This window comes from Blennius ocellaris, assembly GCF_963422515.1.
Source record: "Blennius ocellaris genome assembly, chromosome: 10".
Lineage (NCBI taxonomy): Eukaryota > Metazoa > Chordata > Actinopteri > Blenniiformes > Blenniidae > Blennius > Blennius ocellaris.
The window spans coordinates 24,377,790-24,393,837 of NC_137659.1; the positions used below are offsets into that span (position 1 = coordinate 24,377,790).

Here is a 16,048-nt window from a genome sequence, read left to right on the forward strand (position 1 = left end):
ACTTCAATATGAAACAGTTCATTTGTGGCATCAACAAAAACAATTACAACAGAATTATAAAACCGATTTCAGGCCTATTTAGTCTGACTGAGCAACTTTAAAATGACCAACAAGCAGAATAAACGATGCGCTCACAGCTTCTGTGTGAAAATTCAGACAAACGACACTAAACCACCATCCAACGATTCATGTCCACTGGTTTCTACCATAATGAAGAGTGAGTTGATGGTAGTTCAATCCTCCCCGTGGTTGAGTCGTACTTACATCAAACTGAAAGTAAGCCAGCTTGAACTTTTCGAAGTCTGCCGCTGTCACATTCTGCAGCTGTTTCTGCTGAGCGCTCATGGTGAAGATGGGCTGTGGAGACAGGAGTTTTTTTTTTTTTTTTTATACAAACAATCAGGTCTACATACATTTTGTTTCTACACAACCGCGTTGGAGCTTGTCCCTCTTCTCCTGATCAAAGTTCTTCTTCCTGCTGGAACGAAAATCTGCTCCTGCCCAGCAAGTGAACGCAGCCATAAAGGATTCCACTAGAGAAGCAGTGTGGGCACCTGGAAGCCGGCCAGTGTGATTTGAAAGGAGACGTCCAGCGGTGCGTTGACCACTCCAGCTACAGACTTGATCAGCGACATGAAGAGGAGCGGGAACCAGACGATGCAGATCAGCAGCACGACGATCATCCCTCCCATGCCGTACTTCACCACCTTCTTCTTCTTCTGGCCTCGCGGCTGCGGGTACCTCTGCAGGGACACCACAGCGACAGTAAACGTCCTGCTCGCTGCCACACAGGAAAATTACCACAACATCTGCTACGGCTGAGCAGATGTTGTGTCATCAAAAATAAATACATATTTGAAGGGACTTTTGCATCAGTCGAAGACACTCACTTTCATTGTATTGATAAAACGAGATGAGGCAATAGAGGTGTGTGTGTGTGTGTGTGTGTGTGTGTGTGTAGTATAAGACAGGGAGAGACTGGGATGGGATTATTATTATAGAACATTTAATATGGAAGAAAAGCAGCGCAAACAGATCAAAAAAAAAACTAATCTGGGTGAATTTCAGTCTGAAGCAGGTGCAAGTGAAACAGGGGGTTAGAAAAACCTTCTCGGACTCCCTCCAACACTTGAGTATGAAGATGTGAGCGTAGATGTCCTCCACACAGATCCAACTGGACAGGGACAGTGACGTGTCCGTCCACACCCAGTCCATCACAGCTCGCAGCTCCGTCAGGAAGGGAACCAGGCGGAAGCTGGAATGAACACAACACTTCCGTTCATCTCCATCCACACTCAGCACTTCCTTCTAAAACACTCATGCATCATTCTGGTTGTTTCAATGACATTATAAAATGTTCAAATAAAGTTAGAATAGAATATAAATCCTTTAGTAATACCAGAGGGAAATTCTTTCAACCTTTTGTTTCTTCACTATAATACAAGTTGCATTGTGTTGGAAATGCTACATTTACAAAAATCCAGACTTCGACTGAACTAAAAATGCGGGAGTAATATTCTCTTTTTAATGTCTGCCCTGTTGAGAACAAACAGTATATATTAAAAATTATGTAATAATTAAACTCCGTCTTATTTATGTAATAAATGTAATAAATAAGACGTGAAAAAAACGTTGTTTTTTTTCAATAAAAAGGAGAAAACATTATACAAGCCTACTTTAACAAACCGACTGTAAAAGAGCCTCCTGGAACGTAATGGCATTAATCCTAAGCCCTGAAAGTGAAGCACATGCAGCAGGGAAGAATCCCGCTCGGAGCGACGCCTCAGACCTGTTTGTCCAGCTGGAAGAAATGAAACTCACCCCTGGAACAGGAAGAGGTTGACATAATTGTAGCTCTTTGTGAGGAAGTTCCCCAGAACGCGGGTGGGATAGCCGCAGCGGATCTGATAGGCTGACAAGCCGAAGTAGATGCACTTAACAAAATACCACATCTGAGCCACCGTGTTCTTACTGAAACGCCTGTGAGGGAAGAAAGGCACAGAGATTCTCAAAATGACACTCCACAGACACAGTGAGGAGCAACTTGCTAAAGTGGATATGACGGAAATACAAAGGTACATTCAGAGATTTGTTCTAAACAAAATCTTGATGTTTTTTTTTAAGGATCAGTAACAAGAAAAAAAAGTGAATTAAAGAGAACAATAACACACGGTCGAGGTTGAGGACTGTATCTCATACACAGGATTTGTGTGAATACCTTCATGCTACCAAATATCAGAAATTCTCAAAATGCAGAAATAAAATACAATATTTTCCAGACTATGACTCGCAGTCATTTTAATAGTAGAGTTGCTCATATGACATATAGTAAAAAATGTAACTTATTTCTCAAAATATAGCTGTATATACCACCTTTGACCACTAGATGTCACTGTATGACCACAGAAAACTGCTACAGCACCACAGAAAAACCTCCATAACTATTCAATTAAACTGACAGAGCAATGGAATGTCTCCAAAAAATAAAATGTCAACAGCTGAGCCTAAAGTAAAACTAGAAAACAGTAAGAAACAAGAAAGGGTTCAGAGTGTGAGAGAAACTTGTGATGGAGAAAATAAAATGGTACCATGATGAAGAAAATTAAGAAGGTGATGCATTTTTAACAGGCCCAACTTCTAGTCCAGAAAATGCAGTATTTGTAAATCAAAATAGAGAAACAATAGAGACAGAACTCTACTTGGTCTTGGTTCCTACTTTTCCGTGATGCTTGGCAGGATGAAAAACATCCAGAAGTGGATTCCAAAGACTAGGATGACCTGGAAGATGACCTTCCCCATGACAGACTTTCGGAGGTAGAGGGCGCGGTCCACCACCATGGTGCCAAACTGGATCAGGACCATGACGAGGAACGGTCCCGGGACCTGATCCTCCGACAGAGACGAGGTGATGTCTGCCGAAGAGTGTTTCTGTGGAGGAAAAAGGGCCCATTAGTTATTCAATGAACAAAAATCGTTCGGGGGAAAGCTGTGACTTCGGTTGAAACGTACACCAAATGCTGAGAATCCAAACACGATGATGATAAAGTTGACCGTGTCAGCGAGGAACATCAGCACGTAGACATCAGTGACGGCACTGTAGTCTGGATGAATCAGGTTATAGAAAAACTGCTTCATGGGAAGGTAGATCTCCAAAAACCTGCATTAAGGACACAAGTTATTAACTACACCCACCATGACATGGACAAGTTAAACAATTGCATCTCATTAAATCGGCTCTATCAGACTGAAATGTGTAATTTCAACAGCTCCACTTATTGCTTCACACACACTGATGGAGAAAAGTAACGAGAAATGCTGCTCTCAAACAAAGAATTGTCTTTTCCTAATCAGACTCTGAACAAGTAGAAATGTATGTTCTACAGAAGCACGAACAGCCAACAAATCATCTTCAACACTTCCTGATAAAGCTTGATGAGGATGTGACCATGCCGCAAAGCACTCTGGGATCGATACACTGACTGAATGGGAGGACATTATGATCACTTTATTCAGTCTTCATGTAAACAGGACAAGCTGATTAAATGAGACCAGTACTTTAAGTAGGCCGGTACGCGCCACTATGCAGTACCGTCACTTTTAAATTTGATCCCTCAGTGTACCAAGACGTTTCTAGCATATGGCGCTTACCGGAACTTTCCGTGATTTCCAGACTACAAGCCACTACTTTTTTCACATGCTTTGATCCTACTGGCTTAAGCAATGAGGCTAATTTATGGATTTTTTTACGGTAAACAAGCTTCATGCCGATATTACATGGGTACATCACCCATGTAATATCGGCATGAAGCTTGTTCAGATGCATCATGTAACTCCGACCTGCTGCGCTCCGCGGCTGAGCAATGTCCTCGGAGGAGGAAAATCTCTCAGAATCACAACCAGAAAATACTTTATGAACAGAGAGAAAACCCTCAATGTTTGTGTGTTTTTGTTGTGATTCACTTGTCCTTGCTATCTCACATCATCTGTCGACCCACTACTGAAGCTGGTTAAAAACAAAACAAAATCCCACAGTGAAATTCATGCCCTATTACAATGTGGACACACGTGTTTCGTAATTTGGTGGTGCAGCTTCTGTTCATTTTTTAAAAATTGGTGTACACTCCACTGTCTGTGGGCCATATTGATGTGATCATCGACACGATTAACACGATTTTCACAATTAAACACTTAAAACACACAAAACATCACATCACCGTAGAGGCAGTACATTTGATAAAAATTTATTGCAATTACTTACAACATTTACTTATGTTTTTTTAATCTCACATGACTACAATAAGGCAGACGGTGGATCCAAACGCTGCACAAGGTGCCTTTATTTTACACTGTCTACCTGCCATACACAATGTCTGTACAAGTCGTTGAATACGTATTATATTTTTGTCTCATATTTGTACAAGAGACTGCCAGCAGGTCACTAAGGGGACTACTGGCACTTAAAGCAGTAAATCAGATCAATGAAGTGACCAGATGAAGACAGATAATGAAACAGCTGAAGTATCATTGTGGAAAAGTGATATTATCTTGAGTCAAATTTCCTTTTTAAGCATTAAAACCTTTTGTATGCGACTTGAATCCACAACTAACTATAAAAAATACCATTTAATAGTCAGGAAACCAAACAATCCAGTGCGATTTCAACTGGGTTGAAAACAGGTCTGAGCTGCTCGTGTCCTCATGTTCCCCCAGACCGTTACACCTTCTCTCAGTCAGACATTTTCAAGTCTCCCGGAAACATAGTGAGTGGACTCCACCAGACACAAAATGTTCAGCATCTGCTGATAGTTTTCTCACCGCTTGATGATGAAAGCCTTTGCTTTGATGAGCTGCTCCCTCAGTTTCTCCATGATCATCTGTTTGCGGGTCTTCTGGTGGACACCGGCCTCACTGCCGTACTTGCGGCTGCTGTTGTGGGAAGTGGTGCTTCCTGTGGAAGCAATTTAGATTTTAGCTTGTTAATGAACCGTGATGAAGCAGCCTGACAGTATAAAAAAAACCCACAGAAAACATCCACACCAGAAGTCTAGAGAGGATGGAGATTTGTGTGATACAAGTACAAACACTTCATCATCATCTTGATGGTGCTTCAGTGCCATTTGCATCTCGCGTATGTGTGGGGCTTTTCTGTGATATTCCAGTTTGCTCCCACAGTCTGGAGACTCTAAATGTCCTGGCGCCTATCGACAACTGGATTTTTTCTTATTCAGAGAACTTCAAGAATTAACTTTGAGAATGGCGCTGGTTCACTTCTCAGCAGGATAAATCACCCCGGTAACTGACTATGAATGACTAACCTGCTCCGAAACAGGTTATGTCGTCGTCACGAGGTCAAAGTTCCGCCTCCTGACCAATCAGATATCTTCGAAAATAACCTACCCATTTTGAGATGATCATGACTGATGCACTGTTTCAATTCAATTCAACTATAACTGTAAAGCACCAAATACAAGACAGTTTTAGAGCTGAGTGCAGCAGAGCAGAGAGGAGAAAAAGTTTGACATAATATAAAATAGAGCAGCCCGCTGAGCATCTTCCCCGGGCTCTAGCGGTGTACCTTACCTTGTCTACAAGCGCTGCCCAGAGCTTCTCCGGCACCTGTGGAAGACCTTCAAGGTGATCTGGCGAAGGGGAAGAGTGGTCGACCAGTGGAGGTATGGAGAGGGCGTTTGGATTCCCAAGGTAGAGGACTCGAAAAACATCAACGAGATTCGGACAATCTCTCTACTGAGTGTGGAAGGGAAGGTGTTCTTCAGAATTGTCTCCCAAAGACTGATCCAAGTTCCTCCTCGGGAAGAACTACATTGACACATCAATGCAGAAGGGTGGGATTCCTGGAGCTTCCGGATGTATAGAGCACACTGGTGTAGTCACACAGCTCATGAGAACAGAGGTGACCTTGTCGTGTTGTGGCTGGACCTGACCAATGCCTACGGGTCCATCCCACACAAACTAGTTTAGCTTGCACTACACAACCACCATGTTCCCTGCAAGATCCAGGACTTGGTCCTGGATTATTATGGTCATTTCAGGCTCAGAGTCACTTCTGGGTCAGTAACATCAGACTGGCATCGCCTTGAGAAAGGAATAAATAACAGGTTGTACAATCTTCGTTATCCTTTTCGCACTAGCGATGAACATGGTGGTGAAGGCTGCTGAGGTGGAATGCAGAGGGATGCTATCCAGATCAGGCATTCGACAGCCCCCTATAGGTCTTCCGGGACCTACATGGATGACCTTACCATCACAACGTCAGTCCCAGGGAGCAGGTGGATCTTGCAGGGATTGGAGAGACTCATCACATGGGCCAGGATGAGTTTCAAGCCCTCCAATCAAGGTCCATGGTACTGAAGAGGGGGAAGGTGGTTGATAAATTCCAGTCCTCAATCTCAGGAACAGCAATCCCATCCATCATGGAGCAACCAGTCAAGAGCTTGGGGAAGCTCTTTGATTCCAGCCTGAAGGAATCTGCTGCCATCCAGAAGTCTACTGAAGAGCTCGAAGGGTGGCTCACCAAGGAGGTCTGGCTTGCCTGGCAGAATTAAAGCCTGGATCTACCAGCACTCCATGTTGCCCAGAATCTTGTGGCCTATTGGTGTATGCAGTTCAAGTAACAACTGTGGAATCCTGTCAAAGGAAAATCAGCAGCTTCCTTCGGAAATGGCTGGGCCTTCCTTGCAGCATCAACAGCGCTGCCCTGTACGGGACGAGCAACACCCTGCAGCTACCCTTCAGTGGGCTCAGTGAAGAATTCAAAGTGGCACGCACAAGAAAAGCCCTCCAGTACAGAGACTCCAGGGATTGCAAGGCGTCATCAGCTGGGATTGAAGTGAGGACAGGAAGGAAGTGGACGGCAACAAAGACAGTGGAGGTTGCTGAGTCACGCCCAAGGCAAAAGTCACTGGTGGGGGTCGTGGCTACAGGAAGGCTGGGCCACTTCCCCAAAAGCCAGGTTAGACAGGCCCAGGGCAAAGAGAGACACCGTCTACTCCAGGAAGAGGTCCAAGCAGGCTTGGAGGAAGAGCGAGTGGGCATGGCAGTGGGACTCCGGCAGCAGGGAGCATGGACTAGGTGCATGGACTAGCTGCTGAGGAAATCACTGGCGGCACAACCAGGTACTCAAAGCAGTAGCTGAGAGTATAGCCTCAGTCATCAGCTCCAGCAAACACCAACGTGTCCCAAAGAAGGCAATCTCTTTCATCAAAGCTGGAGAGAGACCTCGGGCATGTCCACAGTCAACAACAGGCCTCCTTCACAGCCCCTGAATGGCAGCTGCACGTTGACCTGGGAAAACAGCTGAGGTTCTCTCCGGCCAGATATGATCATCATCTCTGAAGCTTCAAAACACATGATCATACTGGAATTTGCAGTGTCCTGGGAAGAGTGGATTGAAGAAGCCAACGAAAGGAAACATGCCAAGTACAAGGAACTGGTGGAGGAGTGCAGGGGCAGGGGCTGGAGGACATTCTGTGAACATAGAAGTTGGCTGTAGAGGCTTTGCAGGACACTCGCTACAGGGAAGAGGGCCATTCAATCCACTAGTGAAGCTGCAGAGAAAGCCACGCGGTGGCTGTGGCTGTAATAGACAGATCCGGGGATTGCTACTGGGACACAAGGTGGGACTTGATCACCCCAGCTGGGTCACCTGGGCAAGGATGTCTGATGTTGCGAGACCCGAAATATCCAATGACCACAGGATACATCACTGAAGATGTGTCCCAGTGCATCCAGGAGATGTTTCTTTAAAGTAAAGATAAAGACTTTTCATTGAGTCTTTCAAGCACGTTTTGTTCTTAACGTGTTTCCAAGTCTGTTTCACTACACGAAGGTTGATCTGGAAAAAAGAGGTTAATAATAATGGTCATGCCTGACAGAACTGCAGAAACATGAGTTTATGGAACCTAAAACTACTCATGCTGTCGCAGTGATGAAGTATTATTCACAACACACACTGACACAAAGGGTACTCAGCCTCAAATATAAACTAAAAGAAGAGCACTGATGAAATTCTTTCTGAAATGTTGGAGTGAGCACACTGCCATGCCTGTCTGTTTATATTGTCCGATGAATTCATATTGTGTAATCTCACCAAAGCCGGGAATGTTCCGGCTTTGGTGTGTTGCTTTTAGCCTGGTGGATGTGTTTTATTTCTTCATATTTTCAGGGAACATTTGCTCCTCTATGGTAACTTAAGCGGCTCTGCAGAGTTTCTCCGTGTGTGTGATTGGTCAGACACTGCAAACTCCGCCCCTATCATGTGCATGCTCACTGATCCTGAAGGAAAACGAGCGAGTTGTTAACTTGCTTCCTGTTAATGCTTATCAGGATCTTGCATGTCTGTATAAGTGAGCTCAGGTAACAGATATACCCTGGCTATGTTATTGCCGGGTCATCATATAGGCCCCTGGAGGAGTGAACCTGTTGCTTTGAAGCAGGAAACGGTGTGATGTGTTGGTTTGGACCGTATCTGCTGTAGAGAGAAGAATATTCACCTCTCTTGGACCTTGCAGAAGAATGGAGGGATCGGTGGGAGATGTAGGAGCCTCCACTGGAGCTCTTGCGTCTCTGGTAGGTCTGCGGCTGCGGGTACTGCACTTGGACCTGTCCTGAATCGATGGATCTGAGGGTGTGGGTGGAGCCCCGCCGCTCACTGATGAGTGAGGAGGCGGGCTCCGACTCCTTCTCACTCTCCTCTTTCTCTTTCCTCTCGTCCTCAGACTCACTCCGATGAGTAGACTCCTTCGTCTCTTTGGGGTCGTCTTCATCCCATAGACCGTGACACTGATGACCAGAGAGAGAACATATGCACACTAAAGTTGGGGGATAATACAGTAATAAGGTATCCCACGGCTTCTAAAAATAGCAATGATATCAGTTTCATTACGTCATTGAAAAAATTGTTAATCTCCTGTGCATACAGGTCTACAGGGTTGCTAATACATTGGTAACTTGGTATACTGGTCTTTAATGTCTAAATAATAAGATTGTCCGGCACCGTGTATGTATGCTTGAGTTTTCTATTCAATACTATTGAAACTATTAGTAAGCTCAACTGATTCTCTTAACTGTTATTCCAGGAGGTGAGAGTTAGTAAACATTTGGGATGTGATGTTGTCACATGACAGCTCGGGAGTGAAACTAAAGTCAAGACGGCGAGGAGCACACCGAGACAGTTGATCACCAAAAAAACACCCGAGGTGCCCAGATGTTTAGAATAATGTTCAGCTTTGACAAAGACATTCACTCTTCTCTCCACATATTGAGTTTTTTCACCTTCAGGATGGACCTGTGGAAGAAGAGAGCCAGTAACTGAACCAGATCGTAGTGCACGTAGCCGTCTTTCTTCTCCACGCCGATGATGTTGGGAGGGTGATACGGTTTAGATTTTTCCATCTTGTTCTGATTGAAGGGGAAGAAGCCAAACTGAAAGAAGTACTTGGTGACGATGGTGACCTGCAGGGAAAACACACAAAAGAAAAAAAAAACCTTCAGTTTTCATATTATTAGAATATTTCACATGCTTGTTTCTTTTGTTTATATGTTTTGAAAATTAACAGTTTATTTCTAACAGAATGCTTTCAGATGCACTTGTATTATATCTGAACAATGGGGCCAAGAATTGCGATCCTTTGAAGGACCAATGTCCTGGAGCAGTCACCTCGGTATAGATGATGGCGGTCATCCAGTAACGCTTGCTGGGCCGAGGCACCGACAGCATGGCCCAGAGGAAGATGGTGATAGGGAGGACCAGCGTGGCACAGGAGGCCGACACCATGTGGTTGATGATGATGACCAGGTAGCACACCTGCTCCGAGTGCGCCACCAGCATGTTGTAGAGGGCGTAGCAGAGCTGCAGGATGAGTGGCTGGCACTGGTAGAACTTATCGGATTGCTCCAGCTCCTCGTCATAAAACATCCTGCGCACAGGAAGAGGCTGGTTGTGCACTAAGACCACTTATATTTACAGACCAAGTACAAGTTTGAGTATTGAAATTCAGCTAATGCTGTCCTATACTATATTACTCTTATTATACTCTATTCCATTATTTTGTTATTTATGTTTCAGTGTCAACCGGGCCTCGAGTACACAAATTCATACTATGTCATGTAAGAGGGGCAAGAAAGAATCCTTCAATCATAAATTCTTATTCATAGAATTACTTTAAATATGTTTTATTTTCACAAGATAAAAATATTTGTTCAATATCATTCACATCACTACAGACTTCTCGCTGTTTGCCATTCTATTATGTTCCTCAAACAAAGTGAAATACAATTGTTTTAGTATATAAACCACCAGATTCACTTTCTGTGTAGCTAAATCCTGTCTGCTCTGATTTCCTCTCTACTTCCAACCTGCTGTGTTCAGTCAGGAGAGTAGATCAGAGAGCTGATTCTGGTAGAAACACCAGAAATATGTAGAAATCCTGCGGATGGCAGTGAGAACAGCGATGCCTGGTGGAAATCAAGATTTACTACCACTGCGTATTTACCACATTTTGCCTTTAGGCCACTTTGCATCATTGAGTTTACTTTCCTGTCCCTTCTTGCACGAACATACAACTGAATCACCACTATTTTGTATCCCATTTTACTTTTGCTGCTGCTTTTATTTACTCTTTTTCATTGTAAATCTCCAGGGTACAATGCTCTGCGGTGTGAATGTTTGTAGACGGCTCCATGATTGTTTTCTATTTTTAGTTTTCATGTGAGCAAAGGACCTCTGTGCTATCGATATCTATGACTGACAGTTCTGCGACTAATCATTGCGCATCTAACATCCGTACCAGTCAAAATCTCACATGTACTGCCATGAGAGTAAGTTGTGGTAAGAAAAAGGGTCAGAAGGAGCTCTATGTTTGATTTTTTTTTTTCCATAATAATTTGTAAGAATTGATTCAAAGATAATGTAAGGGAGAATGGACATGTGAGAATACCAGCTGATTATTTCTTCTGAAGAAGAACATGGAGGCAGGAATGATATCATGTCAAGCTTCAGGTAATGCAGCAAGACGATTACCCTGCTCAGTATTGGATCTGACCCTAGAAACTGGCCTCCATGGTCAGAATGTGCCTGAACAGTGTCTGGACTCACTTGTTGAGCAGCAGCTCGCTGGCGGTCAGCTCAGTGGTCATGGAGGGCAGCATGATGTCTGAACGGCTGTCTGAGCGGCTGTCAGAGGTCATGAGCATGCACCTCTTCCTGTCGGTGTCACTCTCATCGTCGCTCAACTCCAGACGGTCGAAACTGACTGCCTTGCTGTAACTAGGAGGCACGTCGGCATCCGAGGCTTTGGACGCGTCGGTGTCGGGCGTGAAGGGCAGCCCGCCCTGAGAGCTTGTCTGCAGGAAGTCCTCGCTTTCTGTGATGAAGCCGGCAGAATCCTCCACGTCACGCCTGAGGGACGGGCCCTCATCGGGGCCAAAGGACTCCCAGGGAGCCCCCTCTGCTACTCTCACTCTCTGTCTGTCCTCGGCCTCCTGCTCCTCTGCTTTCTCCCTGGGTTCTCCATCACTCTCCTCAAACTGTGTGAACTGCCAGGAAACGGCCTGCTCATCCTCCACCTGGTACTGCTTGTCCTCCACCTGGTACTGCTTGTCCTCCACCTGGTGCAGCTCATCCTGTCCCTGGTGCAGCTTGTCCAGTCCCTGGTGCAACTCCTCCTGTTCCTGGTCCTGCCCATCATCTGCCTGGTCTTGCTCATCCTCTTGGTGCAGCTCTTCCTGCCCCTGGTCCTGCTGGTCATACTCCTGGTCCACTTTGTCCTCCCCCTGGTCCTGCTCGTCCTCCGCTTCCTTGATGGTGTCTGTGGTTCCCTGTCTGGAGTAGAGCATCACACACTGGGTGGCTTCACTATGAAGGAGGAAAACAAGAAGAGAAAACCAAGTTCAACTTTGTCCACCAGTCAGCTACCAGCAGCCACCAGTTAGTCAGCAGCAGCCAGTTAGCCACCAGCAGCCAGTGAGCTACCAGCATCCACTCAGCCAGCAGCAGCCACCAGCAGCCAGTCAGCCACCAGCAGCCACCAGTCAGCCAGCAGTAGCCAGTCAGCCACCAGTCAGCCACCAGCAGCCAGTTAGCCACCAGTCAGCCAGCAGCAGCCACCAGTCAGGCAGCAGTCAGCCACCAGTCAGGCAGCAGTCAGCAGCAGCCAGTCAGCCACCAGCAGCCAGTCAGCCACCAGTAGCCCCCAGTCAACCACCAGTAGCCCCCAGTCAACCACCAGTAGCCCCCAGTCAACAACCAGTAGCCCCCAGTCAGCCACCAGCAGCCACCAGCAGCCAGTCAGCCAGCAGCCACCAGTCAGCCACCAGTACCCACCAGCCAGCCACGAGCAGCCAGTTAGTTACCAGTCAGCCACCAGCAGCCAGTCAGCCACCAGCAGCCACCAGTCAGCCAGCAGTAGCCAGTCAGCCACTAGTCAGCCACCAGCAGCCAGTTAGCCACCAGTCAGCCAGCAGCAGCCACCAGTCAGGCAGCAGTCAGCCACCAGTCAGGCAGCAGTCAGCAGCAGCCAGTCAGCCACCAGCAGCCAGTCAGCCACCAGTAGCCCCCAGTCAACCACCAGTAGCCCCCAGTCAACCACCAGTAGCCCCCAGTCAACAACCAGTAGCCCCCAGTCAGCCACCAGCAGCCACCAGCAGCGAGTCAGCCAGCAGCCACCAGTCAGCCACCAGTACCCACCAGCCAGCCACGAGCAGCCAGTTAGTTACCAGTCAGCCACCAGCAGCCAGTCAGCCACCAGCAGCCAGTCAGCCACCAGCAGCCACCAGTCAGCCAGCAGTAGCCAGTCAGCCACTAGTCAGCCACCAGCAGCCAGTTAGCCACCAGTCAGCCAGCAGCAGCCACCAGTCAGGCAGCAGTCAGCCACCACCAGCTGCCAGCAGCAGCCAGTCAGCCACCAGCAGCCAGTCAGCCACCAGTAGCCCCCAGTCAACCACCAGCAGCCCCCAGTCAACAACCAGTAGCCCCCAGTCAACAACCAGTAGCCCCCAGTCAGCCACCAGCAGCCACCAGCAGCCAGTCAGCCAGCAGCCACCAGTCAGCCACCAGTACCCACCAGCCAGCCACGAGCAGCCAGTTAGTTACCAGTCAGCCACCAACAGCCAGTCAGCCACCAGCAGCCACCAGTCACCAGTCAGCCACCAGCAGCCACCAGTCAGCGACTCATAGCCAGTCAGCCACCAGTACCCACCAGCCAGCCACGAGCAGCCAGTTAGTTACCAGTCAGCCACCAACAGCCAGTCAGCCACCAGCAGCCACCAGTCAGCGACTCATAGCCAGTCAGCCACCAGTAGCCACCAGTCAGCCAGTTAGCCAGCAGCCACCAGTCAGCCACCAGCAGCCAGTCAGCCAGCAGCAGTCAGTCAGCCAGCAGCAGTCAGTCAGCCACCAGCAGCCAGTCAGCTAGCAGCCACCAGCAGCCATCACCACCACCTCTCATAGCAGCGTTCAGAGCACAAGTTTGTATTAATGAGCACAAAGGTGAGTGAAAGATCGACTTTTTCTGTGTCAACAACCCTGAAATCCTTCAGGCTTTACTATTAATTTTGATAATTAAATAATTTTATATTCCAAAGTAATAATTTATTATATTTCACAAGCCCAATATAAACAAATTGGCTATAATTTCCAAGGTGGTACCCCAGAAGTGCTATGATGTACATCAGATTCGTGTGGAGGATTTCTATTGCCAGTTGAGACAAACTCTAGAGCCCCAGAGAGTCCTGTCTGGTACGGAGCAGCTCTACAACTTGTGTCATGCCACCAAAACCAAGGCTGGACATAAAACCTGATGAGTAAAGAGTCGTCACACTCTCACAGGTGAATGACTTACTATGACAACAGAGAGTTCGGCTCAGTGCATTGTAATCAAGGGCTTTATCAAACAGGTACTGTACTCAAAGACAAGAGTAGATAAGATATTAAAGTTCCTCTTCCAAAATCCACACAGAAAAAATGAAAAACGTAGGACCCAGTTTTAGATGTTGATGTACATCTCTAATATGTTGTCAATACTTTTCTGAAGGAAACAATCAGTTTCACAACATTTCACATAATAGTCTTGTTGTTTGAAAACTTTTTCATTGAGAAAGTCTAGATTTTTTTCAGGCTGAATGGGTCAAATGTTGATAGTTAAGCTTGAGCTGTTGCGATGCCATTTTTGATATCCCAGTGGCAGGTTTCCCAAGATGATGTCAGTTAAATATACAGGACTGTCTCAGAAAATTTGAATATTGTGATAAAGTCCTTTATTTTATGTAATGCAATTAAAAAAAACAAAATGTCATACATTCTGGATTCATTACACATCAACTGAAATATTGCAAGCCTTTTATTATTTTAATATTGCTGATTATGGCATACAGCTTAAGAAAAACTCAAAAATCCTATCTCAAAAAATGTTAATATTTAGTAAATATTATAGTAAAAAAAAAAGATTTATAACAGCAAAACAAAATCAAACATTTGAAAATGTCAATGAATGCACTCAGTACTTGGTTGGGAATCCTTTTGCACGGATGACTGCATCAATGAGGCGTGGCATGGAAGCAATCAGCCTGTGGCCTTGCTGAGGTGTTCTGATGCCCAGGATGCTTCAATAGCGGCCTTTAGCTCATTTGCATTATGGGGTCTGGTGTCTTTCAGCTTCTTCTTCACAATACCCCACATGTTCTCTCTGGGGTTCAGGTCAGGGGAGTTGGCAGGCCAATGGAGGACAGTAATGCCATGGTTAGTACACCAGTTACTGGTGGTTTTGGCACTGTGGCCGGATCATGCTGGAAAATGAAATCATCATCTCCATAGAGCTTTTCAACAGATGGAAGCATGTAGTGCTCTAAAATCTCTTGGTACACAGCTGCATTGACTCTGGACTTGATGAAACCCAGTGGAACAACACCAGCACTGACATGGCTCCCAAACATTGCTGACTGTGGGAACTTCACACTGGATTTCAAGCTCCTCTCCAGCCTTCCTCCAGACTCTAGCGCCTTGACTTCCACATGAAATACAAAACTTGCTTTGGTCTGAAAGCAGGACTCTGGACCACTCTGCAACTGTCCAGTGCTTCTTTCCACAGCCCAAGTCAGACGATTCTTCCGTTGTCCTGCGTTCAGGAGTGGCTTGACCATGGGAATACGGCTATTGGAGCCCATTTCCCGGACACGTCTGTGAACGGGGGCTTTTGATACCTGGACTCCAGCTTCAGTCCACTGTCTCTGAAGCTCCCCCAAATTCTGGAAGCGGCTCTGCTTCACAATGCTGTTAAGGCTGCGGTCCTCTCTCTTGGTTGTGCAGCGTTTCCTGCCACATTTCCTCCTTCCACATTTCCTTGCCTGCTCTTTAAGAAATGTCTTTTTGTGTCTGACCCTCCTGATGGAGGGTGTCAATGATGGTCCTCTGGACAGCAGTCAGGTCAGCAGTCTTCCCCATACTTGTGATTTAGTTTACTGAACCAAGCTGAGTGTTTTTAAAGGCTCAGGGAAACCCTTGCAGGTGTTTCCAGTTAATTAGACGATTCAAGTGATTAGTTAAATGGCCTGCTACTATACCTTTTCATGATATTCTAATATTTTGAGATAGGATATTTGAGTTTTCTTAAGCTGTATGCCATAATCAGCAATATTAAAACGACAAAAGGCTTGCAATATTTCAGTTGATGTGTAATGAATCCAGAATGTATGACATTTTCATGTTTTTAGTTGCATTACAGAAAATAAAGGACTTTATCACAATATTCTAATTTTCTGAGACAGTCCTGTACACACAGTTTGATGGATACAAATTCCGGTTAGGTGTGATGGATTTGGGAAACTGCATGTTAGAGATTTGTGGAAATGAGTGGTGATGGTCTTGTTTTGGTTTATTCTTTTAGCAGACATAATAACTTTTATAGGAAGTAGACTTCAAAGATCTAGTAGAGGAGTTTAAAAAGAAGTTCAAGAAAACAAAACCAAAGGCTTACATTCACACAGACAGAGGTAGAGGATATTAAGACCAGTCTTGGCAAACAATCCAAGCACTGTA

The 16,048-nt window shown here is 45.9% G+C and overlaps 1 protein-coding gene across 1 annotated transcript in view; it reads right to left on the bottom strand.

The window, feature by feature from the left end:
* Positions 1 to 16,048, bottom strand: part of piezo2b (piezo-type mechanosensitive ion channel component 2b) — a 141,405-nt gene that overhangs the window by 7,430 nt on the left and 117,927 nt on the right. The window contains exons 38-48 of the mRNA XM_080503219.1: positions 11,114 to 11,872; positions 9,677 to 9,935; positions 9,292 to 9,471; positions 8,511 to 8,799; positions 4,816 to 4,948; positions 3,010 to 3,157; positions 2,717 to 2,928; positions 1,822 to 1,980; positions 1,108 to 1,255; positions 555 to 743; positions 265 to 357 (exon numbers count right to left, since the gene is read on the bottom strand). Coding sequence (XP_080359345.1) covers positions 265 to 357; positions 555 to 743; positions 1,108 to 1,255; positions 1,822 to 1,980; positions 2,717 to 2,928; positions 3,010 to 3,157; positions 4,816 to 4,948; positions 8,511 to 8,799; positions 9,292 to 9,471; positions 9,677 to 9,935; positions 11,114 to 11,872 — 2,569 coding nt within the window. The remainder of the gene's footprint in view (positions 1 to 264; positions 358 to 554; positions 744 to 1,107; positions 1,256 to 1,821; positions 1,981 to 2,716; positions 2,929 to 3,009; positions 3,158 to 4,815; positions 4,949 to 8,510; positions 8,800 to 9,291; positions 9,472 to 9,676; positions 9,936 to 11,113; positions 11,873 to 16,048) is intronic.